The following is a 27,186-nucleotide window of genomic DNA, read 5'->3' as shown; positions in this document are numbered from 1 at the left end:
TTCATAAGTTTGAGCCCTGCGTCAGGCTCTTCATTGTCAGTGTAGAGCCTGCTTGGGTTTTCTCTCTTTCCTTCTCTCTCTGCCCCTCCATGGTTAATGCTGTTTCTCTCTCTCAAAAAAAAAAATTTTTAAAACTTTAAAATAAATAAACAAATAAAAATATCTTCGGGCCACCTGGGTGGCTCAGTTGGTTGAGCATATGACTTTTGGTTTCGGCTTGCGTCATGATCTCGAAGTTTGTGGGTTCGAGCCCTGCATTCGGCTCTGCACTGACAGCATGGGGCCTGCTTGGGATTCTCTCTCTCACTCTCTTTGCCTCCCCCTGCTCAAGCTCTCTCCCTCTCAAAATACATAAATAAAAATTTAAAAAAATGAGTTCAACCTCTTATTTACAAGCTATTTTAATCTTAAAGAAACCTTAGAAAATAAAATCTACAAGAGAAGAACTCTAAGGTTCAACAATTCATTACATTTCAATTCAGCTTTTTTCCCTACTACTAAAGTAAAATTACATTTTCTGTTTTTAATTAAAATAACGGCTATAAGGGCGCCTGGGTGGCTCAGTCAGTTAAGCGTCTGACTTGGGCTCGGGTCATGCTCTCACAGTTTGTGGGTTTGAGCCCCACATCAGGCTCTGTGCTGGTAGCTCGGAGCCTGGAGCCTGCTTCAGATTTTGTGTGTGTGTGTGTGTGTGTGTGTGTGTGTGTGTGTGTCTCTCTCCCTCCCCTGCTCACACTGTCTCTGTCTCTGTCTCTGTCTCTCAAGAATGAATAAACATTAAAAAAAAACTCTTTTTAATAAAATAATAAAATAAAATAATAGCTATAATATTCAATATTTAACAGAAGTATTTCTACCTTTTGCTGTAGTCCTTCTAACTGTACATATATCTGCAGTATCCATCTGGAATGACATTCACCTCATGCTAACAAGAGTTGTTCCAAAATCTGGAGTGATTTTCTTTTTCATGTTGGAATTCTTCATAATGAAAATGGGTCATTTTTTTAATAAAACAAATCTGTTGCCTGCTTTTAAACAAAAGCTAATACTACATAATGTTAACAGTAACAGAATATGAATTTGAGTTGTGGGCATATGGAAACTTTTCTTGTTTTGATTTTCTGAAGGGAAAAAAGAAGCATGCAAAGAGTACAGAGGTTATATGACATTGGTTTTTATTTTGCATCCACACTAGCTGACTACCCAGATTGTCCCCAATCTGAGAGGCAGGTTTGTCATCTTAGGAAGAAGCCAATCACTCTGGCACACAGGTGGAACTCAATGATCCCACCCACTTCTCAAGGTTTCCCTAACTTCTTCCCCAAAACTAGGTCAGGACCTGAGCAGAGGCCTTAGTGGAGGGAGGACTGGCCAGCCTGTCCTTGGAATTCTAGCTCTTGGGCAGTTTTCTCTTGCTTTTACCTAACTACAGAGGCAACAAGCCTTCTGCTCTAGGACTGTCTCCTTCCCTCTCTCACTGTCCCTCTTCACACTCTCCCTCACCCCATCCATTTAGTAAGCCAAAGGAGCTCAACAATCTCTCCCTTGAGAGGGGCACCCACTTGAAGAAGGGCTTGGCAGAAGTGGCCTGCTTCAGCAAGGTTCTAAAAGGAGAACAGGACCTAAAACTGACCTTTAACGATAGTCTTCAATGCATCTTTTTCCCTACAAGTCCTTCCCTAAAAGACTTTTTTAAAGGGGAGGGCAATAAAGAACCAGCATCAGGAGCTGCAGGGTCCCCTCTTTAATAATTACATCTGCCCTGCCTATCTCCCAAGGTAGTGGTTTTACTGTGGCTAATAAAAGTTACAATACAGTTCATTAAACTTTAAAAATTATAAACCACATAAGTAGTCATATTATTACCAGACAAGGGCAATTCTAAACCAATCTCTTTACAAGACTGCACCTAGCAGGCTCTATCTTCTTCATCAAAGTATACAATTTTCAATAAGAGATAGCAGGCTTGACTTTACCATTCTGACTTTCAACCTGAGCAAATTCTTCAACCTCAATGCCCTTCACCTCTGTGACTGTCAACAGTAAAGTGCAGTTGGCAGTGTTGTGAGAATTCAGTAGGTTAATATGTGAAAAACATCCAGTTCAGCAGGTAGTCAGTAAACGGTAGTATCCTTCTTTTGCTGTCACAAAAGCTTTTAAGTATTTATTTTTGAAAGAGAGCATAAGCACGAGTATAAGGAGGTGTGGAAAGGGGGACAGAGGATCCAAAGCGGGCTCCATGCTGACAGCAGAGAGCCCAGTGCAGGGCTTGAACTCACAAACCATAAGAACATGACCTGAACCGAAGTCTGAGCCGACTGAGCAACCCAGGTGACCCTATCACAAAAGCTTTTAAAAGAGAGCTTGTAACAAAAAAGCCCACTCACCACAACACACTGGAACTTCACACATTAAGCTGCTGAAATGAAATACCTGAAGAGGGTAAGAGTAGCCTACAAAATTTTAAATTTGGTCTGCTTCCCAGCTGTATCTTTAACTTGATTACTAATAGCTAAGACTTCCTTAGTGAATGCTTACTAATTGCCAGGCACTGGGTTAGATATTTTTTATATAACACTGCTGTAAAAGCTGACACATTATCCCTATGTTGGAGAAAAGGAATCAGGATCCCACAGGTAGGGGGCACATGGGTGGCTCAGTCAGTTGAGCGCTGAGCGTCTGACTTTGGCTCAGGTCACAATCTCACAATTTGGTTGATGAGTTCGAGCTCATGTTGGGCTCTCTGCTGTCAGCGCAGAGCCCGCTTCGGATCCTCTGTCCCCTTCTCTCTCTGTTGCTCTTCCACTGATCTCTCTCCTTCTCTCTCCCTCTATCTCAAAATAAATAAACTTAAAAAAAAACATCCCACAGGTAGGAAAAGCAATGAGGTCCACGTCACTATTATGCAATACTCCAATAAGAATTCCCTTCAAAGTAAAATCAGAAATCTAAGGAATACTGGTATCTTCAGAACCCAGGTAACCAAAATCAACAGTTTTAGTGTCTGCTTTTGTCATGGGCTATCCACAATAACACCCTAATAAGATCTGTTATACTTGTAATATTTCTTAGAACTTAAACTGAAAACTGAAGGAAAGAACAAAGGATCTTTTGATTTGGGGGAGAATTATTAACAGTGCTGAAATTTGGAAAATTCGGTGTAAACACACGAGTGTTAATGTCACATGGTACCGCTCACTTTTTTTTAAACCAGCCTTCAACTTGCCTATTACTTAATTTAAAACCGTCAACAATGTTGAAGATGGGTGATGGGTACATTAATGTTCATTATACTCCTCTCCTTTGGTAGTTTTAAATTTTATTCCATAAAAAGTTCTTTAAGGTCTACACACACACATACCCCACACACTCCTCCCTGACTCCTGCAGTGAAAAAGACTGATTCATGTGAATTTTACACAAGACACCCTTCTCTGGATCATTTTAATTTTTCCTAAGAGTAAACAGTCTAGTCACCAACCCAGTGAGGGGGCAGCCGCTCAGGAATGCACTGTCATGGCAGATGGAGAATCAGTCATTGTGGGAAGTGAAACAGACTCAGGCAGCATTGGAAATGATGCAGCAACATCTGATCCCATCAGGCCATCTTTAAAAAAACATTTCATCAGCTGTTAAAAGACTTTGCACAGTGTCTAGAAGCACAACTTGGTGACAATTAAAAATACTCAAGCTACAATTCAGTTTGTGTTGTTTCACACACTGGAGGAAGTATAAATGGAATGCTGAGTCAAAATCAAACATGCAGACTCAGAGCTGAGTCTTTGGAAAGTATTCAGTGTTTTGGAGTTTAAGATTTTAGGACAGATGCATGCTACTGAAGGTTGGGTCCTCTCCTGACTCACAGTGTCATCTGTAGAGCAGACATTCAGAAATTTTAGTAGACTGACATCCTCTTTGATACTTTCCTTGATTGTTGCAATATTTTGGTTTAATTACCATAACATATAAATACTGTGGGATATGAACAACCTTAAAACACCTCAACATGCATACCAACAATAAGGCAAGTTGCAAACTGTAAGTAAAGCCCTAATTATGATCATCCTCATCCCCAGTAACTAAGAGAACCTTCTCAAGGGCCAGATTATTCCAGCTACCTCCCAGATGCCCCTGAGGCCTCTTACAAACCTTTGAAAACTCATTATTATGTTCTGTAAGAAGGCCTGTCTATAAGACTGCTAAGGAGAAACTTTATGGTGAAGTCTCTAAATCATAAAATACTACTGCATAACTTTTGAGGTACTCTGTGCCCCTTTTTCTAACAACCACCATACCCAAGGGTAGGTACAGGCACGGACAGCCACATATGTACTAAGTGACACTGCCCCTGTCCCAGTCATTGGAGCAAAGATGGACACCTACCGAAACTCACCTCCACAAGTTGTAAAATATATCCCTTGAGAGGTGAGGGGCCACCATGTTCTATAATGTGCACAGGGGAGCAGAAAGATACCAGCAGAGGGAGAATGACAAAGAAGACACAGAGATGATGGCTTTGCTTGTCAAAGAAAGGCCCATGGGGGAGCTACCTGGAAGCAGGCCCATGGGCAGTGGAAGCTTCTCCAGGCCTTTACAAAGCTCAATGTTGGGATACTCTGAGGCCCTTCTGCTCCCTTATCATAAAGTAAGGACCCTTTTTCAGCTCTGGTAGTCTGCCAGCTTTGTTTCTTCTTCCAATAAACCTTGACTATCATCAGTCCAATAGAGTCCTTATTCTCTAAATAAGGTACAAAATTCTCTTGAGCAACTTTTCAGATCTTCATCTTCTGCTCTATAGGGATTCAGAGCTCCTCTGCAAAGGAGCTGGACTACATCAGTGCTCCTCAATGTGTTTTAAGCCCCTCTCCCTGCCATTCAATTCTGTGCAGAACCTCAATACATTAAACCGATAGGAGCTTGGCCACTCAGCTAGAGCAGGAACAGGGATCCACCTCAGGCCCTCCCTGGAATGCAGCGTTTCCAGGAAACACTGCTGAAAACCCCAAGCAGAATGCTCTATGGGGCCCCTGGCTCTGCCTGAATATCTCATCCTCCGATCAAACAGCAGCTTAAAAGGGGCCACTCCACACGTTGCCCGAGAGAAGGCAAAGGACAAGAGGATGAGCACCAAGCCAGAACCAGTAAGTGCAAGCAAGGCAAACTGCCAATCACCGGCCGAGGCCTGAACCCAAGGCTTCCTTAGGGAAAGCAATCACTCCCAGTCCTAGAAGGAGGCGCCAGAAGGAAGCTGACAGCTCAGCGGTCAGACAGTGACATCCCAAAGAACACCCATGCCTCTGAATCAGCAAGCCCCAAAGACAAATAAACTGCTTTTCACTTTGGGATATGGCTTAAACGTAGTGGTGAGGAGGAGAAAAGAGGAAGTGAATAGGCAGCAGGCTGAGGTATAGAGGCTCCAGGCCCCAGCCCAGGCCCCCACAGCCTAGCTGGCCTTCCTTTTGGGGTTAACCATGATCCTTATGTGACCACAAATGGAAACAAAAAAAAGAAAAAAAAAAAGCCTCCACAGAGACTTTTGTTTAAGGACATCGAGATCTAAAATGAAGAAAGCAAGCAGACCTAGAGAGAGAATGGCTCTTGAAAGCAAACTCCGGAGTTCAGACATTGCCCGGGGACTCATTAAATGGTATTAATGACTCCCACAAACACTAGGGCTTTGAACATATTTGCATAACTATGTTATACGATTTCTCAACATCACTTTAAACTGAGGAATATCTTCTTCAGAATTATGAGCTTTTGTAAGAAGTACCTTGAGACATTGCTTAAACAAGCCTTCATTTACTTAACAACATGAAATACTGCTAGACCGACAGACCATCTGCAAAACTTTAAAAAGGACTAATAAGAACTCTGGCTTCTTTAAGAAGTGCAAAATAAGTTGCTTCATGAAATACCCTCGAAGAAAAAATTAATCAAAATGATTACTTTTATGATGATGATAATATTATAATGTCTAATATTATTAAAAATGACCTTTATATTAATCATTTCATTTAACCCTCACAATAACACTATGATGAAAATACACACCATAATTAGTGCATAAGATGCTAATACTCCTGATCCAAGGAACACACTCTGAGAACCAGTGCTTTAGAGAACAGTCTTTCTCTCCTCTTACTCCCCTTAGTCTATGACCTTTTAGGCCCATTTCACATGACAGTGGAAGCATGTGACCCAGTTCACCTACAGGTCCTGGCCCATGGGTGAGGTAGTATCACAGTCCAAAACAGCGAGACAGAATGCTGGCCACCCCACAGGGTTTTTTCTTTCTTCTAGACAAAAGATACTAGAAATGCCAAACAAGTCAGCTCTTCACAGACCAAAATACATGTTCAAATTAGTTCTTTTTAAGCATGTTTTCTAAATAGCAACAGTGTTCTAGGGATAATTCATAATACCAATACAGGTAAACAAACTGAATCGTCTTGTTTGGACTGAGACTCCTGATCTCACAAAAATACCTTTACCACCAACAAAATGTGATTAAATACCTGACCATCTTCGTATTAGAATAAACAATAGGACCTGCGATTAATGTCTTCAACTACTACTGACTTTGACAAAGGCCCCTATCAGGTAACATGGAAGAAAAAGAATGCTAACACTTTCTGAGTGATGACTCTGTGCTAAGATGGACAATTATCCCAAAAGGGAGTTTATGTTAAAGCTATTTAATTAACAGATGAATACAAAAGCTCAGAAAGAATAAGTCATTTTCCAAAGTGCAGGTCAATGTTAAGGCCCTGAATCAAACTCCGGCCTTTTTGTCTCCAAAGCCTAAATTCTTTCCACTATAACGTATGCAGAAAATTCCTCAAATAAAAATTTACAGAATCATAAAAATGTAGGGCAAGCAGGTCCTTAGAGACTCCCTAATTCAACACTTCATTTAAGAGATAAGAGAACTATCGGGCACCGGGTGGCTCAGTCGGTTGAGCCTCCAACTTTGGCTCAGGTCATAATCATACAGTTTGTGAGTTCAAGCCCTGCATCAGGCTCACTGCTGTCAGCGCAGAACCTACTTTGGATACTTTGTCGCCCCTCTCTGTCCATCCCTCACTCATACTCACTGTCTCAAAAATTAGCAAACATTGAAAAAAAGAGAGAGATTAGAGAACTGTGGTAAAAAAATCTCTGAAGATGGCCACTAAGAATTCCTTACCGCCTCTGTATAAGCTCACCACTCCTTCCATCAAGAGGCAGAGTCTATTTCCTCTCCTGACCTTGTGAATAGCTGACCAATGAAATATGGTGGAAGAAACAGTTTTCTACTTCCAGACACAGCCCTTAGGAAGCCTAGCAGTTTCCACTGGCATGATCCCCAGGGAAGTCAGCTGCCATGCCATAAGGGAGCTCAAGCTAGACTACTGAACGATGAGACATCCTGTGAACAAAGAGAGGCATCAGGGAGGAAAACCAAACATGTGAGCAAAGCCTCCTTGAGATTTCCAGCCTAGTCTGTATCTGAATGCACCCAAGACAGTGACCCCAACCAATATCATGTAAAGCAGAAAATCTGCCTGGCTAGATTTTCTGACTCATGGGATCACGAAGTTTGGAGCTGGCTGGTTACACAGCTACAGATAACTGGAAAAAAAAAAAAAAAAAGAGGTTAACTGACCTGTCCAAAGTCAGGAATACCAAGGACTAACATCAAAACCCCCTGACTTCTAGCCCCGGCAACCTGTCAGTGTAGTCCATAATGTAAATGGACACACAAACAGGATACCGAACGGAATGACTGAACTATGGCTTTGCTATGACTTCCCATCAAAACAAATCTGAATACAATCACTGAACAGAAGTTGTCCGCAGTTTCACCTTACACAGTTTCAGTTACCTGCAGTCACCCAAAGTCAGGAAGCAGATGATCCTTCTTCTGACAACATGTAGTAGCTTAAGCCCAATAGTAGCTTAGTGCTACATCTCTCACCTCACTTCACCTCATCATGTAGACACTTTATCATCTCACATCATCGTGAGAAGAACGAGTACAGTACAAGAAGATATTCTGAGAAAGACCACGTTCATATAACTTTTATTAGTTATTGTTATAACGGTTCTATTTTATTATTGTTCTCTCTTACTGTGCCTAATTTATAAATTTAACATAGGTATGTAAGTATAGCAAAAAACAGTGTATATATAGGGTTCAGTACTATCTGCAGTTTCGTGCATCCACTGGGGGTCTTGGAATGTATTACGAGGGGTAAAGGGTGACTACGGCACTCATTTGTTCACAACTCAGCTAAGCAGGACACTCTGATCTCTGTGCTCTACTGACCTACTGCTATTTACGGTCTAACACAATCATTTCTCAATGCAAATCCTCCTGAGAATACGGAAGGGTGATCATCAGCCTTGTTTGTATCACTAGTGCCTAACCCAGGGTCTTGCAGGCCAGGATAAATGACAGTTTTCTAAGTGACACCTCACATATGAAAAGAATTAGACTAGTCCTCATTCCAAAGAACTATGAGACCAGGAACAAGTAAGATGCTGAGGCCAAGTCCCTCTACTATTGTACAGATTGTTACTGTTAAATAATCACCGAGGGCCATGACATTCATAAAATGTTATTTTCTCAAACACTTCCACGGCATTGTCTTTTATTATAAATCTGATACTCACAAGAAACCCTGTCAGACATATAGTGCTATTATTCCTATCTTAGAGTTGAAGAATGGTCAGAGAGGTAACAGGATTCACTGCAAGTCATCCAATTTTCACAAGTGAAACCATAATGTGAATTCAGGAAACCTGATTAAATGTCTGGTGGTAATTTCACCTTCCAGAATCCTTTCCTCAAGTACCTGATGATCTAAATTTCACAAAGTACTACAAAAGAACCTAAAGCAACATGCATAGACTATAGACAATCAAAGAAATTTAGAACTAGACATGACCTCAATATTATCCACAACATATAGTGAATTTTCAAGTAATAAGAACTGGGATGTTAGGTCTAGCATATATGCCTTGCCAGCATCTATAGGGCACAGCTCTGTGAAACAAATGGCGTAACATTCTTTTACATCTCAGACTACACTTGCAAAATACAGTGCATGCCTGTGTGAGTATGTAGGGTCACCATGAAAAACTCATTACTTGATGTTTCATGTAGTCTTACTGTCACATGCTACTCACATGTGACAAAGTGATATATGCAGTGGCCTAGCTTCCTATATTACTTAATCATGGGCATTCCAAGACATTACTACAAGAGGAGCTTTTAAAGGACAAGAAGTGAATGCTGTACATTCTTCCATCATATGGTTGACTAGACCACTGCACACACAGCTCTTTCAGTGGGATGTCCTTCACATGGAATCCTCAGGGGTTGTAGAATGCAAGAACACTCTGTAGTCCCCACTCTACCTCTTGACTCCTCAACCATGCATCCCCAAAATGAATGGTGGTGGTAACAATAAGGAAAGGGGAGTAGGAAAAGCAGGAAGTATAATAACACCATGAATTCAAGGACTTGTACCAGTCCCAACCAAACCCCCCAGCTTTTACTACTGGGACCAGAGCTGGGCGGGGCTCCCAAAGCTTTCCAAGGATAAAGAGAGGGGATCCTCACTCTCAACACATCACTTCCAGTTCCTGAATCTGGAAAGGAAGCACACTAGAGAGAGTCTTGTGTCACTCTAAGAATGTTTTCTCTGAGGCCACGTTGGATAGTTTGGGTTGCTGTGACTGTTTTCTACTGTTCCAGTTAATGGTGGTGTTTCCTGGTGAGGACAATTATAAGACAGAGCAAACTAAATATCCACAGGCATAACAGGCTCTGGATGAGAGCATGCACACGCCCCGGGGCAAACAAACACAGGCCTTTAGGATGTCATGACAATTTAGGAATGAGCCAGTGATTTTAAAAGCACTTTAATTGCTGTGTTTCCTTGAATCACAATGTCTACAGATGCACACACTTAACAAAACACAGAACAATGATGCCCTCTACAGCCTTCAGAGAGAATCCAAGGAACTTTCCGAGTTCTTGCATCTGGTGCTAGATCCTGACTTCACTTTTCTACCCAGAATTATTTTCTTTTACTAGAATAACATACAAAGTATATGCTTTGTATGTATGTTGGAAAAATTAAAGTATCAAGGTGCTAAACTAAGGTGCTAATCAAAATAAAATACAATAATGTCCAAACAATTAACATTATACTATACTGAAATAATTTACTTTCCTAAAAGACATACAGAAGCAAACTCCACACTGTCATTTTAGCTATTAACAGAGGCTATTACTTAAAATATTTCCAAAGTGGAACTGTGGACTCCTAAATGGAGAAATAGGTCAAGATGAAATTTTTTAAAGAAAAGAAATATACCACAAATTGAGTATTACAACATTCCCTGTCTGGAACTGAAAAAAAAAAAACAAAAAAAAAAAACACTGGTAAGAAATAATTCTAAGCTCGAGTGACTTCCCTGTTCTCCATGAACCACGAGGAAAGAAACTTCTTTTCTTTGTAATAAGGAAAGTGAGGGGTTATTGAGCACCTCTGAAATATTCCAGATTACTCAAGACCTGTGTGCATACAAAAGAAGTAGAGCAAAAGTCCTTCTTCTCAGGAAATGTGGCTGGGATAGTATGTTGTAAAACCATGTGTGAACACATATATAAACAATTGGAGAAAACATAAGCTGCACACAGCAAAGGAACAAAGTGAGAGGATAATCAATGTGAGAAAAGTCTAGATTGTGTGTCAAAGGAAAAAGGAGTCATTAATCAAGCCTGAACAAGCTGATAGAGACTAAGGAAGAAAAGGTAAGAGACAACAGGAAGAGAGAAAACCACAGGCTAGGTCACTGCAGGAAATGAGAAGGCATCAGTTTCAGAGGAATAGGTGGGCCACGTCCCCAAGTTCCAAGATAAAAACATGGGTCAAAGTTAACGAGGGAGAGAGAATAGTTATAAGAGTGCCTTAAATCTAGCCAGAGAGTTCAGATCAGATCTGATTAAACAGAAGGAATTACTCTGATCACTTAAGCAAGGAAGTAACATGATGAAAATGGTGTTAAGAAAACATTATCCTGGAACTTGTCTAGATAAACTGGGATGGCAAGACAGGAAAGGCATAGAGATCATCCGGAGACTAAGGTAGAAATAGAAACCACAAGGATCATAAAGGCTGAATTTGTAAGAAAAGAAGACAGAAGCAGCAAGTCCAAGATACTCTGCAGAGGGTGGATGCGTTATACAGGATACCAGGAATAAAGGACGAGGAGATATCATAACTGGACATGTCTGGGATGTGTGAGGGTAGTGTCATGGACATTCAAACCAAAAGCCAGTTCAGAAGAAAACTATGACAAACTGAATTCTTAGTTTGAGGTTTTAGGGATCAGTGTAGGCAGAGATTTGATGGAGGCAGGTGGAAAGTTGAAATCGAAAGGAGGATGAGAAGCCAGGGCAGTACTTAAGCACTTTCTAATCATCCAAAAGAAGACGAAGAAGAAGAAGAAGAAGACGACGAAGAAGACGAAGAAGAAGAATAGATGATCTTATACACACAGGAAGGGATTGGAAAAATAAAGCCCAGAAACTGGGTGTCTGGCCAGAAAGAGAGAACACTTGGAAAAGGAAGTTTCATTTCAAGTCCAACAAGAACCCTGTTTCAAAGACATCAACACACAGAGCAAATGCCCTATTATTGAATGAGAAGGAACCGAAGAGCTTTAAGCCTGAGGCAGACTTAACTGGGTGACTACTGGTGAACTCTGAATTTTATGTCAAGTCTATCAAGCAATCAGGACATGTTTAGTTGTGACCACAGTTTCCTGCATGGCCAGTGTAACAGAACAGATAATATGCAACGGGGGAAAAAGAGCAGCCTACTTTAGTTGGAGCATGTCATCTACCACTAGGCAAACGCTTACTGGCTCTATGTCTTGAAAACTTAAAGCTCTCGCAAGGAATTGACAGAATTAAGAAGAAACTGGAAGGTGAAGAGCTTAAGTAATGGAGAAGAAATACAAAGGTACTTCTTTTTACCTTGAGAAGTTTCACAAAGACCAATGCCTTTCTAAAAACATTCCCAGGAATAAAGGTTACACACTCCTCCTTCAAATTCATTTCTAATAAAGAATGTAACCATTTAAAACTTCTGTGATTTATTAGGACACTTGAGTTTTATTCTTTCTTAAAATTTAGTATAAGATTCATTACCTAGAACTCAACTGGTATGAAAACATTTGTATAAATCTTTTTTTTTTCAATGTAATACACAAAATCAAAGCACCAGCTTTCAAATCAGTGGTGATGACAAAGTCAATACCACATTCTCCTTTAGGTAGACTAAAAAGCCTAGGACACAGAATTGAAGTGGTTCACTGAGGCAAGCCAGCAAGACAAAAGCCCATTTGCTATTCAACTTTCTTTCTCTAGAAGTTCAAAGAGCTCCTCTTCACTTTTACTTTTATTACAAAGAGGAAATTACTGTCAATTCTTGGACACATTTCTCTTTTTGTGGTTGTTCTAAGGAATGCAGAGACTAAGGTTAACTGAAATTCAGAGCAGTGCATAAAACTATAAAAGCTACAAAGGAATAGAAAGAAAAACATAGATAGTAAAGATGCAGGGAGATTTTTTTAAAAAGTAAAATCTCTCCTCTACTCCTAAACGTTAACAAAATCCTAAACTTGTTACTTTAGATATAGAAAACGACTCAGTCTTCCTGCCCCAAAACTCCAGCTCCCCACCCTCTCCAGAATTAAAAAGTAGACAAATATCAACAGCAGAAGTAAAAGCTTTAAGTCTCCTGGAGTGGGTGGGAAGGAGGAGGAGGGGGTCATTACACATTCTCTGTGAAAGAAGACAAAGCCAGATCCACATTCCAGGGAAATCTGTCTGGTTCGAGTTTTTCCTTAAATACAGATTGGCCTGTCACTAAGCCAAGCTCTGTAATCTTCCCAGGCTGCCACTGCTAGGGAAGCCAGGAATCCCTTCTAATTAATCAAGCCCTCCCAACAAAAATTTTCCCACCCACAATAAAGTAGATTGGGGGGAGGGGAAGCAGCAGAGCAAGCTTTGTAGCCAAAAGAATTCTAGACTTTGGTGTAATACCTAACTAATCCAAGAAAACAGATGCAGGAAGCAGAGGAAATGATCTACAAACAGAGACAGACAATGAAGTAGGAACCTTTCAAAGTACTGCTTTGCTGGAACCCAAGCTAAAAATTTTAAATCCTAAGATGTAATTATTATCAGGAGTGAGGCCTGGCAACATTACATACTTTTAAAAATACCTTTAAAGCAGGGGGTAGACCCATAAATTTTTCAGAAGCAAATACCATGTATACTGATTTGACACTTTTAACCATAATTTGTTATTCAAATTTATTTTCTTCTTACTAAAGCTTTGTGTTTTTATGGATAAAAGCCCACGATTAATACAGTTTGTGTCCATGTCTATTTCTCGTTTCCACTTGCAAAGGAAATGGCCTTGCCTTGGCTTGCCAATTTATCCACCCTTGCAGCCAGTTTAAACCAAGGTAACTTCATTGAAAGCTTACTCTGACAAGAAGCAAAGAGGTGGGGGCATATAAGGATGCATGAATTGAGACCCATGGTGTCCAACACAGCTGCTACTAGCCATGTATGCTTCCTGAACACTTGAATTGTGGCTAGCAGGAATTGAGATGTGCTCTAAGTGACATATTTATACAGAAAGACAGACAGATATTTCAGACTTTGCAGGCAATGATGTCTTTGTTGCAACTATTCAACTCTACCACTGTAGCATAAAAGCAGCCAGAGACAATATGTAAACAAATGGGAGTGGCTGCATTCCAATAAAACTTTATTTACAAAAACAAGCAGCTAACCTGTGAGATGAAATTTGCTGACCCCTGGCCCCTAAACAATGTATAATTTTGGAAATTCTAAAATACTGAGGTGGGTGCAGAGCTAGAATTAAGATCACTAAGGAGCCTTGGGAAGACGTGTCAGCTGTCACCACTACGCACAAATTAGAAAGGAGTCCTGGAAGTAGAGGACTTATCTCCCTGCCACAGGTTGCAGTGACCAACAGGTCAAGAGACCTTGAAAGCTCTGGTTCCAAGGGCTCTCATCTCATTCACTATTGCCATTTCCTGGAATTCTGGCCTAGGAGACAATTAAAAGAAAGAGTTCAAGAACAGAGACACAATGATTTAACAAATAATAATAATAATAAGAGCTCTATTATACGCAGGGAGGTCAGAAGAGTTTTCTTTTTTCTTCAGTTGAAGAAGGATAAGCTGTTTGCATGGATAATTAATACCATTCCAGGGAAAGTCTCAGAATAAACAACTAAGGTGCAAGGGGCAAACTATTTGGTGTTCATTGGGTGTTCTATTACTTTAGAAACCATGCTCTATCCAAGTATTTTTCAACCCAGAAAGCCAAAAGTACATACATATATATGAAAATTTGTTTAATTCCTTTTAAATTTTACTCACTCAATTATGGATTATGGTAATGCATCTACACAGATTACAACTACTTATCAAACAGAGGCCTCTTCTGCCCTAACTTCTCACTACCTTTCCCCAGCTCTCACTCAGCAGGAGCAGCCACACTGAAAGCAGATATTTGATCTGGTATTTACTATCATATTTCTAAATACTATGCTATTACTATCAATTTCTCATTATTTCAGTTTCACATATTTTCTATTGAAAAGGACAGTGCTTACAACCTACCACCCACACATGTCCTTCCCCAGCCTTCGAACATTTGGAGTTCACAACGTATGGAATGTACCCTTGGTTTGAAGCTGAGCCATGTAGTGTACTGTGCTCACTTTCCTATCTTGCATAACTTTTCATTCGCTTAGTTAAGAGCTGCATCGTTTTTTTGTTTGTTTAGCTTCCCGTATTCTTATCACTAAATCATACCCACACTCTCTGACAGACCTAAAAAAACTCCTCTCTGTACCCTCAAATATGTAAGGTGTTTCAGCCTTTCCTTTCTTGTTGGAGATCTCTTTCGTGGATCCCTATATCCTGTGCCAATCCAACTGACTGTTTTCTAGGCAGAACACACTGCTGATCCTATGGGATTCACTTCACCTGCAAGATTGCCTGTTCCCCAGACCCTCTGTCTCACTCTTGCTCTGTTTACTCCCTCATTTTGGAAAATCCTTCCTAAAACAGAGCACACTCGAAGGAAATTGTTTTAGACTCTGCATCTCTGAAAATGCCTCTGTTCTGCCTTGCCTGTCAGAATGGCTAAAATCAAAAACACAAGAAACAAGGAGTGTTGGCATGGATGTGAAGAAAAAGAAACCCTCATGCTCTGCTGGTAGGGATGCAACTGGCAGGACCACTGTGGAAAACAGTATGGAGGTTCCCCAAACAATTAAAAATAGAATTGCCATATGATCCAGAAATTCTACTACTAGGAATTTACCTAAATAAGAGGAAAACACTATTTGTAAACATTAGATTATCATTTAATAACTAGTAAAAAAAAATTAGATTTTTATAACAAAATTTAAAAACCTGCTCTAAGTGACATATATAATTCAGTGCATCTGACAACCATCACATTTTTCAAGTGCTTATGGAATATTTTCCTAAATAGGGGAATTATGCTAAACAACAAAATGATTATTAGAAAATTCTCGGGATGCCTGGGTGGTTCAGTTGATTAAGTGTTCAACTTTTGATTTCGGCTCAGGTCATAATCTCAAGGCTCAGGGTCATGATCTCATACTTCCTGATAGAGCCCAGAGTAGGGCTCCACACTGACAGCAGGGAGCCTACTTGGGATTCTCTCTCTCCCTCTGTCTCTCTCTGACCCTCCCCAACTTGCACACATGCACACTCTCAAAATAAACTTAAAAACAAAAAAACTCCCAAATACTTAGAAACTATATAATATATATTTTAATAACCCAATGATCAAAAATTAAATCACAGAAAGAATTAGAAAATATGTTTATTTGAAAAACAAAATTCCTTCTTTAACTGCATCTCTAACAAAACAAGGATACAATTAAACTAGTAAACATTTAGAGAGAAAATTTATAGCTTTAAGTAAATATATTAGAAAAGGTTCATGATTTAAGCTTTCACCTTAAATTGGAGAAAGCACATTTGCTCAAACAGAATAAAATAAGAAAGAATTCCAAAAAACAGAAAACAAGTACACTATAGGAAAAAGAAAATCAAAGCCAAAAGATGGTTCTCTGTCTGAGAAGCCTAGTAAATAAATAAACCCCTAACAATACTAATAACCCCTCCTTTGGAAATGCAAATCAAAACCAAGTATCACCTCACACCTACTAGAATGGCTACTATCAACAAGACCAAGAGAAAGGAATGCTGGTGGGACTGTGGAGCAAGGGGAACCCTGGCTGGTGCATGACTGGTGGGAATGCAAACTGGTGTAACCATTATGGAAAACAGTATGCAAGTTCCTCAAAAAACTAAAACTTCAACTACCTTGTGATCCAACCGGTCCATTTCTGGGTATATATGCAAAGGAAATGAAATCACTATCTCAAAGAACTATCTGCACCCATGTTTGCTGCAGCATTATTCACAATGGGAATTGTGACAACCTAACAACCTAAATGTCCATCAATGAATGAATGAATAAAGAAAATGTGGCATAAATACACAATGGAATACGATTTAGCCGCTTAAAAAAAAGGAAATCCTGTTTGTGAGAAATGGACAGACTTTGAGGGCATTATGCTAAGTGAAATAAGTCAGAGAAAGACAAATCACATATGCTCTCACTTATATATAGAATCTAAAAACATCAAACTCATAGAAACACAGAACAGAATGGTGGTTGTCAGGGGCCAAGTAGTGGGGAAAACAGAAAGATGTTGGTCAAAGGGTTAAACTTCCAGTTATAAGATGAATGGGTTCTGGGGATCTAATGTGACAACAGTTAACAATACTGTATTGTATACTTGAAAGTTGCTACCAGAGTAGAGCTTTAATGTTCTTACATAAGAACAACAAAATGGTAATTATGTGAGGTAAAGGATGTTTCAACTAACTTTTTTGTGGTAAACATTTCACCACATATCAAATCACTGCCTTATACACCTTAAGCTTACACAATGTTGTATGTCAGTAATATCTCAATAAAGCAGGGAGGAGAAAAAAATCACCCCTTTGGAAGGTTCAAGCCTGCTGGTCAGAATATGTGGGAGCCATGATAGTTGAGAGCTGGTATCCTAATGCCCAAAAAGGAAAAAAGAGAAAGGAGGGATGGGAAGAAACTCATTCCAGTTAAGCTCAGAGCTGTTAAGAACTTCAACTTTCAGTTCTTTGCACAATGTTTGACACATAAATAAGTACTGGATTTGTAGATATCCCCATATATTAATACTCTGGTTCACAATGGGTCAGTTTGTCCATAATTTCTTGGAGCAGGAACTATTTAGCAGAGCTTTCGCCTTCATTCTCTTGATAAACTGTGACCTTCATGAAAATGCAACTAAAAAAAAAAAAGAAAATCACTGCCTGCAGACCAAGGAAGCAACATGGAAGCTTGCCATCAATCCAGGGCTTCAATAGGGGGAAGGGAAGGGAAAACAGCAAGGAAAATACTGGAAAATACTCAAAACACCAACCTCGTGCCAGACTCCATTGTGGGTTGCAAAGTTGTACTACCCACAAGGTGGTGGAATCCCAAGCCATGAAATTAATACAAAGCCTGGTCCAAAACCACTGAAATGCCAGTGGCTCCAGCAGAAGTAAATTTGGAAGTGCTCAGCTGCACTACAGGGCTCATAGGTCCTTCCACCGTGTGTGTGCGCGCGCATGCGCGCGCATGTACGTGCACACGGACCATGTGCGGGATGTGACTGAAAATGAGCAATTAAAAAGTACACACATGAACACTGATCACCAATTTATTCCGCACTTAGTATATAATAGTGGAAGTGACAGAATAATCTAAAAAAGGCTGAAATAAATTACTTTAAAATTATAAAGAAGATAAAAGGAGGATACAGAAACACATTTTTAAAATAGCACAAGTATATATACATATATAAAAAAAGAACTGGTATAATTTGAATTAAAAAAAAAAATAACCAGGGCACCTGGGTGGCTCAGTTGGTTTACCATCTGACTTCGGCTCAGGTCATGATCTCACAGCTCCTGAGTTAAGTCCCATGTTGGGCTCTGTGCTGACAGCTCAGAGCCTAAAGCCTGCTTTGGATTCTGTGTCTCCATCTTGCTCTGCCCCTCCCCAACTTGGGCTCTGTCTGTCTGTCTCTCTGTGTCTCTCTCTCTCAAAAATAAACAAAGATTAAAAAAATTAAAATAAAATAAATAACCAAACACAAATTCTCATCTGAAAAATGTAGTCACTAAAAATAAACAAGTTAAAGAGTAGATTAAATACAGATTAAATAGCAAAGTAAATACAGATAAGAAGATTTTAATGAACTGGAAGAGGTCCAATAAAAAGCACTCTGGGGGCACCTGGGTGGCTTAGTCAGTTAAGTGTCCAACTCTTGATTTGGGCTCAGGTCATGATCTCACAGTTCGTGGGTTTGAGACCCGCATTGGGCTACACACGCTCACAGCATGGAGCCTGCTTGGGATTCTTTTTCCCTCTCTCTCTGACCCACCCCCATCCCTCTGTCTCTCAGAATAAATAAAAAAACTTTAAAAAAAAAGAAAAGAAAAAAGCACTCTGAACACAACGTAGGGACACAGAGACAAACAATAAAAGGCAAATGGCCAAGCAGCACTCATACAAGCCTACCAAAGCAGCATTTGTCGGAATGGACAATGCCTCCCAAACCACGTAAATAACAAGCCTAAGCTTCAGACTTCATAATGAAATTGTAAAACCTCAAAGACAAAAATAAAATCTAAAGAGGACCCAGAAAGAAAAAATTTGATAACCAAGAAAGAAATCACAATGAGGCAGACAGCAGACTTCTGTAGTGGCTAGTTTCCACAGATGAGCCCCCACAATTCTTCCTTTCTCTATGAGCATATGCTGCTTCTTGCATCAAAAGCTGCTACTATCCTTGGGCTGGGCCCTTTGGGTGTGCTGACCAACGGAATACAGCATAAGTGCCACCTGAGACTTTTGAGCCCAGGCCTTCAAAGAACTGGCAAATTATACTTCTGTCTTCTAGAAACTCTTGCTCTGGGACACCATCCCTCAAAACTCAGCCACCATGCTAGTTGGTGCCCAAGCCACACATAGTAGCCATGTAAATGAGAATGAAGGGCAGCAATTAACAGCCCCAGGTGAGAGCCCAACCATGGTATCAGCTGACAGCGATGTGAGTACATCATGCTTGATGTTCCAGCTGAACGGAGTCCCCAGATAACTGCAGCCCCAGCCATCATCAAAAAGAGAAATGACCCAAATGATACTGGGCAACCTGGAATAGTAAGAATGAAATGGCTTGTGTTTTACGCCACTAAGTTATAAGGTGGTTTTAAATATCAGTCAGTATCTACAATGTTTCTCAGTTGCAATAACAGATTCCAGAAGACAATGGCAAAATATCTCCCAAGTGCTGAGGACAAATAATGCTCATCCTAGATTTCTATAACCAACTTTCTAGAGTTAAGACAAAAAATACATTCTTAGACAAACAGGGAAAGTTCACCACTTAACAATCTCTCATAAAAAGAAATACTACAGAACACATAGATACAAGAAATAATTGTAAGCAGTGAAATGTATAAATATGTTGTAAATCTAATAAGCCATGACCTGATAAAAATAATATATAATTACAATATTAAGTAGTATCTGACCTGGCTAACTACTATAATTTGTCTGTTCTGGTATTTTTGTTTTTAAGTTTATTTATTTATTTTGCGAGAGAGAATGTACATGCGCTGGAGGGGCAGAGAGAATCCCAAGCAGGCTCTGCACTGTCAGCACAGAGCCTGTTGTGAGGTTTGAACTCACGAACCATGACATCATGACCTGAGCTGAAATCAAGAGTCAGATGCTTAACCGACTGAGTCACCCACATGCCCCTGTTTTGGTGTTTTGAATGCACTAAATGTAACACTAGTATAGAAAAGATGTCCTAAACAGCCAACACAGGTGAAAGCATCTCAGAGACCTTATACTATCACTTCTTCCCCTCTCCTTCCCTACCACCCCTCACACACGGTTCCCTCATCCCCCCACACTTGAGGTCTCAGCCCCAGCCATCAAGAGAGACAGAAGAGAAACTTACAAAAATAAAACAACACAGAACGGCCAGGCAAGAGACCTCTGTACAGGCATTCACCCACCTGCAGCATTTGCTGCCTACCTCTTTATTTTCATCTGCTTTGTCATAATCAAAAATCATGTCACAGATATACAAACGTGAATAACAATTTTCAACATTAAGGACAAAGTTATGACCAAAAGGCATCTTACCTAGATTTTAAGCAACTCTCATAACCACATGAACTATTCATTTTCTCCTCTATCTCATTTTTAATTTTTTTCTCAAGGGAGAGCAAGTTTAAAAATGAGGAAGCTGGGGCGCCTGGGTGGCGCAGTCGGTTAAGCGTCCGACTTCAGCCAGGTCACGATCTCACGGTCCGTGAGTTCGAGCCCCGCGTCAGGCTCTGGGCTGATGGCTCGGAGCCTGGAGCCTGTTTCCCATTCTGTGTCTCCCTCTCTCTCTGCCCCTCCCCCGTTCATGCTCTGTCTCTCTCTGTCCCAAAAATAAATAAAAAAACGTTGAAAAAAAAATTTTAAAAAAATGAGGAAGCTTCATGAATTTGCATGTTATCCTTGTTCAGGGGTCGTGCTAACCTTCTCTGCATCGTTCCAATTTTAGTGTCTGTGCTGCCCCCCTCCATCTCATTCTTAACATGCAAATCTTCAATCACCTAAAGTTGTCAGTAAAATCCCTAATTTAAAGAGGAGAAGGAAAGTTCAGGGCTTCAATTGTCAGTGCACACCGAACTCAGTTATATTAGCAAATGATTAACCATTTTAGAGAAGGCTATTAAGCACTACTTACTTTAACAGCAAATTTCTTTGACGCCATGGTTTACTGATTCCAGAGTAATTACAGACCTTTAATGGAAAAGAAAAAGTTGTAAGCAGGTGTATAAACATCTTTTTCTATTTGGTAATATAAAGGAGAAAGGAAGACTGAATAATCAAATATCAATAAGTATTTGCAATTTAAATGTTTACTTATAACTGGTCCTAAAAATACATTAAATTAGTAACTTAAAAACCACTAACAAAGGAAAGCACAGACTCAGATGGATTCTACCAAATGTTTAAAGAATTAATATCAATGCTTCACATCCCTTTATTAAAAAAATAGAAGCATAGGGGCGCCTGGGTGGCTCAGTCGGTTAAGCATCCGACTTCGGCTCAGGTCACAATCTCGCGGTCCGTGAGTTCGAGCCCCGCGTCGGGCTCTGTGCTGACTGCTCAGAGCCTGGAGCCTGTTTCAGATTCTGTGTCTCCCTCTCTCTCTGCCCCTCCCCTGTTCATGCTCTGTCTCTCTGTCTCAAAATAAATAAATAAATAAACGTTAAAATATTAAAAAAAAAAATAGAAGCATAGGGCGCCTCGGTGGCTCAGTCGGTTTGAGTCCCACTTCGGTACAGAGATTACAAAAAAATTATCAACAAATAAAAAATTTTTTAAAGCAGGTATATTTCTATATACTAGCAATGAATAATCCTCAAATGCAATTAAGAAAACAATTCCAGGGGCTCCTGGGTGGCTCAGTTGGTTAAGCATCTGATTCTTGATTTCGGCTCAGGTCATGATCTCATGGTTCAAGGGATTGAGCCCCCCATCAGGCTCTGCGCTGACAGTGTGGAACCTGCTTGTGATTCTCCCTCTCTCTCCATCTCTACTCCTTGCATCCCTCTCTCTCTCTTGCTATCAAAATAAATAAACACTAAAATAAAAAGAAAACAATTCCACTTACAAAAGCATCAAAAAGAATACTTATAAAAAATTTAACAGAAGGATAATGAGATTTGTACAACAAAAATCACAAAACATTACTGAATGAAATTAAAAACTTAAGCAAATGGACAGACACCTCATGTTCAGGCACTGGAAGACAATACTGCTGAGATAGCAATACTTCCCAAATTGATCTAGATTCAACACAATCTCTATCAAAATCCCTGAATTCTTTATAGAAATTGACAAGTTTATCCAAAAATTCATATGAAAATGCAAGGGATCTGAATAACCAAAACAAGCTTTTCTTTTTTTAATGTTTATTTATTTATTTTGAGAGAGACAGCATGAGCAGGGGAGGAGCAGAGAGAGAGGAGAGAATCCCAACCAGATGTGAGGCTTGATCCCAGGAACCATGAGATGACAATCTGAGCCAAAATCAAGAGCCAGACGCCCAACCAACTGAGCCACCCAGGCACCCCACCAAAACAAACTTGAAAAAGAAGTTGGAAGACTCACATTTCCCCATCTGAAAACTTACTACAAAGTTACAACAATCAAGACAGGATGATAGTAGCATAAGGATAGAAAGATCAATAAATAAAACTGAGAGTCCAGAAATAGACCCTTACACATTTATAGTCAATTGATTTTTAACAAACATGTCATGACAATTTAATGGGGAAATAGTCTTTTCAATAACTGGTGCCAGGACAAATGGATATCCATATACAAAGGAATAAAGGTGGACTGCTACATCACACTACATGCAAAAATTAACTTCAAATCAATGAAAGACCAAAATGTAACACCTTTAAAACCGTAAAACTCTTAGAAGAAAACACAGATAAGATACAAAAGGCACAAGTGACGCCCTGCCAACAAAAAGCTGATATTATCAGATATCTTTGAAATTAAAAATTTCTGTGCTTCAAAGGACATTATCAAGAAAATGAAGAGAAAACTCACCAAAGGGGAGAAAATAACTATAAATCATTTGATAAGGGACTCATGTCCAGAATACATAAATAACTCTTACAACTCATTAACAGAAAGACTAATAACCCAACTTAAAAGTGGACAGAGGATTTGAACAGACAATTCTCCAAAGAAAACAAATGGCCAATAAGCATATGAAGAGATGTTCAAACTCATTGGCCATCAAGGAAATACGAATCAAAACCATAAGGACATACCACTTTACCCTCACTAGCATGGCTCAAGTAAAAAAGACAAATAATAACAAGTGTTGACAAAGATGTGGATAAATTAGAACTCTATCATGGCTGGTGGGAGCTGCAGCCACTTTGGAAAACAGTTTGGCAATTCTTCCAAAAGTTAAACATACACTTGCCATATGATCCAGTATTTCCTAAGTATGAACCCAAGAAAAACATATGTCCACATAAAAATTCATACAGGAATGCTCACATTATTCACAATAACCAAAAAATGGAAACAACCCAAATGTCCATCAATTGATGAATGAATAAACAAAATGTGGTATATACGTACAGTGGAATATTCGTTGGCAATACAAAAGAATCAAATACAACTGACCCTTCAACAACATGGAAGTTGGGGCGCCGGCCCCGCACACAGTAGAAAATCTGTGTATAACTTGTGACTCCCCCAAAACTTAACTACTAATAGCCTACTGTTGACCAGAAGCCTTTCTGATTATATAGTTGATTAACACATATTTTGTATGCTACATGTATTATATATTGTATTCTTATAATAAGGTAGGCTAGGGGCGCCTGGGTGGCGCAGTCGGTTAAGCGTCCGACTTCAGCCAGGTCACGATCTCGCAGTCCGTGAGTTCGAGCCCCGCGTCGGGCTCTGGGCTGATGGCTCAGAGCCTGGAGCCTGTTTCCGATTCTGTGTCTCCCTCTCTCTCTGCCCCTCCCCCGTTCATGCTCTGTCTCTCTCTGTCCCAAAAATAAATAAACGTTGAAAAAAAAAATTTTAAATAAGGTAGGCTAGAGAAAAGAGAATACTAAGAAAAATCATAAGGAAGTAAAAATACGTTTATACTACTGTATTGTACTTATCAAAAAAAAAAAAATGTATAATCGGACCTGCACAGTTCAAGACTGCATTGTTCAAGAGTCAACTGTTCTAGAATGCCTGGGTAGCTCAGTGGGTTGAGCCTCTGACTTTGGCTCAGGTTCTCACGGTTCAGAATCTCACAGTTCATGGGTTCCAGCCCTGTGTCAGACTTTGTGCTAACACCGCATGGAGTCTAATTTGGATTCTTGGTCTCCCACTCTCTCTACCCCTCCCCTGCTGCTCATTTTCTCTTTCTCTCTCTCTCTCTCAAAAATAAATATTGAAAAAAAAATTTTTTTAACATTTTTTATTGTTGAGAGAGAGAGAGAGAGAGAGAGAGACAGAGCACGAGCAGGGGAGGGACAGAGAGAGGGAGACAGAATCCGAAGTAGGCTCCAGGCTCTGAGCTGTCAGCACAGAGCCCGACAAGAGGCTCAAACCCATGAACATTGAGATCATGACCTGAGCCGAAGTAGGATGCTTAACCAACTGAGCCACCCAGGTGCCCGCCAAAAATAAACATTTAAAAAAAAATTTTAAGAACAAAAAGAGTCAACTGTTATATGACCCTTTACTGTGCTCAGCCAGGCAAATGCCCTCTCTCACCCTTGCAGAAACCTAGAGAATTACTTTCTGGAGAGGGTGAGACAGAGGATCTCTGGTCTGGAAAACACCAAGCACAGCATAAAGTGGGGTTACTCTACTGAAAAAAGAGAAAATTAAGGGAAGATTTACAAACCTACTGATAACTTCCCCAACCCACATGCCCCTTATGATGGTTAATTTTATGTGTCAATTTATCTGAGTTATCTATGCCCAAATAACTAATAAGACATTATTCCTGGATATGTCTGTGAAGGTGTTTCTGGAATAAATTAGCATTTGAATTGGTGCACTGAGTAAAGCAGATGGCCCTCCCAAATGTGGGTGGGCATCATTTAATACACTGAAGGCCCAAATAGAACAAAAAGGTGCAGGAAGAGTGAGTTGGGACACCCATATTCTCCTGCCCTCAGTCTTAAGCACTCCTGGTTCGAAGGCCTTTGCACGGAGAATGAATTACACCACTGGCTTTCCTTGTTCTCCAGCTGGCAGACAGCATATCGTGAGACTTCTCAGTCTCCATAATAGCATGAGCCAATTCCTATAATATTTATATATACTTCATACTGGTTTTGAGTTTCTAGAGAACCTTGACTAGTACACCCCTCTATCCTGCCTAGCCTCTCCAAATAGACTAAAACCTCCCCATTCAGGGAACTGGACTAACCTAAAAGGCAGGATCTCTAAATACTGATATCAGGGACTCTCAGGAAAAACCTAGACAGATGGCTCTAAAGTGAAGCCCACACCCACAAGCCCCACATCTGTATGGAGAACTGACTTCCAAATCTTTTTAAGCCCCACTCTCAGATACATGTAAACAACCAGGAATCACCTGCTATCCAAGGAGCAACTCTTTCATGAAAGAAAACAAAACAAACAGAAAAAGAAATTACTTGGCCAAAACCGAGACTATGCAGGGAAAGGGAACCATTTTTTAAGAAACTATCATTAATATCAGGGAGATAGAAGATATTGCAACCAAAAAGCAATACATACAATAACAAAAATTAAGAGAATTTCAGAAAACAACAAATTAAAATTATGATAGCTGAAATAAAAAACAACACAAGTGCTGGAGGATCAAGTTCAGCAAGTCCTTCAGAAACTTCATCAAAAAGATGAAAAATAAGAACACATTAAAAATTAAAGGACCAGTACAGGAGGATCCATACATGAAAGTTAGGATGGAAACAACTCATATTAGGGCATATATCACAGTAAAACATCAGGCATTGGGAACAAAAAAATATATATATATTATACATATATATCAGTAATATATATGTATAACATATACAATACATAATATATATATAAATATATAACACACACACACACACACACATATATACACAAAGTGTGTGGGAGGTGAGTGGAAGCAGTGGTAAGAAAATATTTGGCTCCAAACTGCTCAAACCAAATCCAGAGACTAAAAGACAATAGAGAAATAGCTTCAAAATTCTGAAGAAAATTGTTTCCAACCTCCAATTGCATTTTAAACATGAGGGGGAGGAGGCATTTTTAGACATGCAAGGTCTTAAAAAATTTAAATCCCATGCATCCTTTCTCAGGAAGCTACTAAAGATGTGCTTCACCCAAATGAGGAAATTAACCAAGAAATAGGAAGATACAAGAAACAGGAAGGCCAAGATAGGCAAAAGGCAGAGGAAATCGCAGGATCTGGTGAAAGCAGAGATCATGGGCTAGACCAAGAGGGAACCATCAGCACAGGCTACAACATTTTACAAGTCTCCAGGAGATGCATCTTTAAAAGTGTCTGCAAGCGCACAAAATTAATTTTAGACAACTGGTGGAGAATATGAGATTGAGAATGGGAACATGGAAAGCTAGGCAACTTATTGATACCAGGGTAAACAAAAACTGCAAGAAAATAAAAAGAGTACTTCATATACAGCTGAGCTACGGCTAGCATTTATAGTCATGATAACAAACACTGAATCTTGACCTAAACAATATTATGTTTATGATATTATGAGGATGGGAAATATATATGTATTTGTGTATTATATGGTAGGGGCATAGGGGCTAACCTAAGGAAAAGCTCCCTTTAATGCTAAGGGAATGATTAGAAGCAAAGCTTAAAATCGATAAAAAAACAAAAACAAAAACAAAAAAACAATAACAACAACCACTACCTCAGTAATAATAAAGCAGAAATATAGCAAGGAAGTTTGTGATATGGACCAATTGTTAAGTGCTAAACTTGGCTCCAACATGAAGAGTAAGTTGAAGAAAGCTGCTCTGGAGGAAGGAATGAGGTGAAAAGGATGCCATAACTCATAAGCCTTGTACATGGAACTGTTTGCCTGTTTAAATTGTGTGCACAGAAGTTTTAGAGCAGCACTGTACAACAGAAATAGAATGCAAGCCACAAATGTACTTTCCAATTTTCTAGTAGCAGCAGTTAATAAAAAAGTAAAAGGAAACAGAGGAAATTAATTTTAATAATATTTTTATTTAACTTAAAAATCCAACACATTATCATTTCAGCATGTAATCAATATAAAAATATTTACATTCTTGGTGTTTTAACTAAGTCTTTGAAGTCAGGTGGATATTTTATGTTTACAGCACATTCAGCTGGCCACATGACAA

At 39.6% G+C, this 27,186-nt stretch overlaps 1 protein-coding gene and 1 pseudogene across 1 annotated transcript in view; both read right to left on the bottom strand.

Annotated features, from left to right (window-relative positions):
- Positions 1-27,186, bottom strand: part of SLX4IP (SLX4 interacting protein) — a 177,683-nt gene that overhangs the window by 135,898 nt on the left and 14,599 nt on the right. Inside the window, 1 exon segment of the mRNA XM_003983783.5 lies at positions 20,999-21,054. Within this exon segment, the coding sequence (XP_003983832.2) occupies positions 20,999-21,025 (27 nt within the window). The 5' untranslated portion in view covers positions 21,026-21,054.
- LOC111559918 lies at positions 20,730-20,826 on the bottom strand (annotated as a pseudogene).

The sequence above is a fragment of the Felis catus genome, chromosome A3 (genome assembly GCF_018350175.1).
Source record: "Felis catus isolate Fca126 chromosome A3, F.catus_Fca126_mat1.0, whole genome shotgun sequence".
NCBI classification, from domain to species: Eukaryota; Metazoa; Chordata; class Mammalia; order Carnivora; family Felidae; genus Felis; species Felis catus.
The sequence above is the reverse complement of the archived record's forward strand: the minus strand, read 5'-3'. Positions and strand labels throughout refer to the sequence as shown.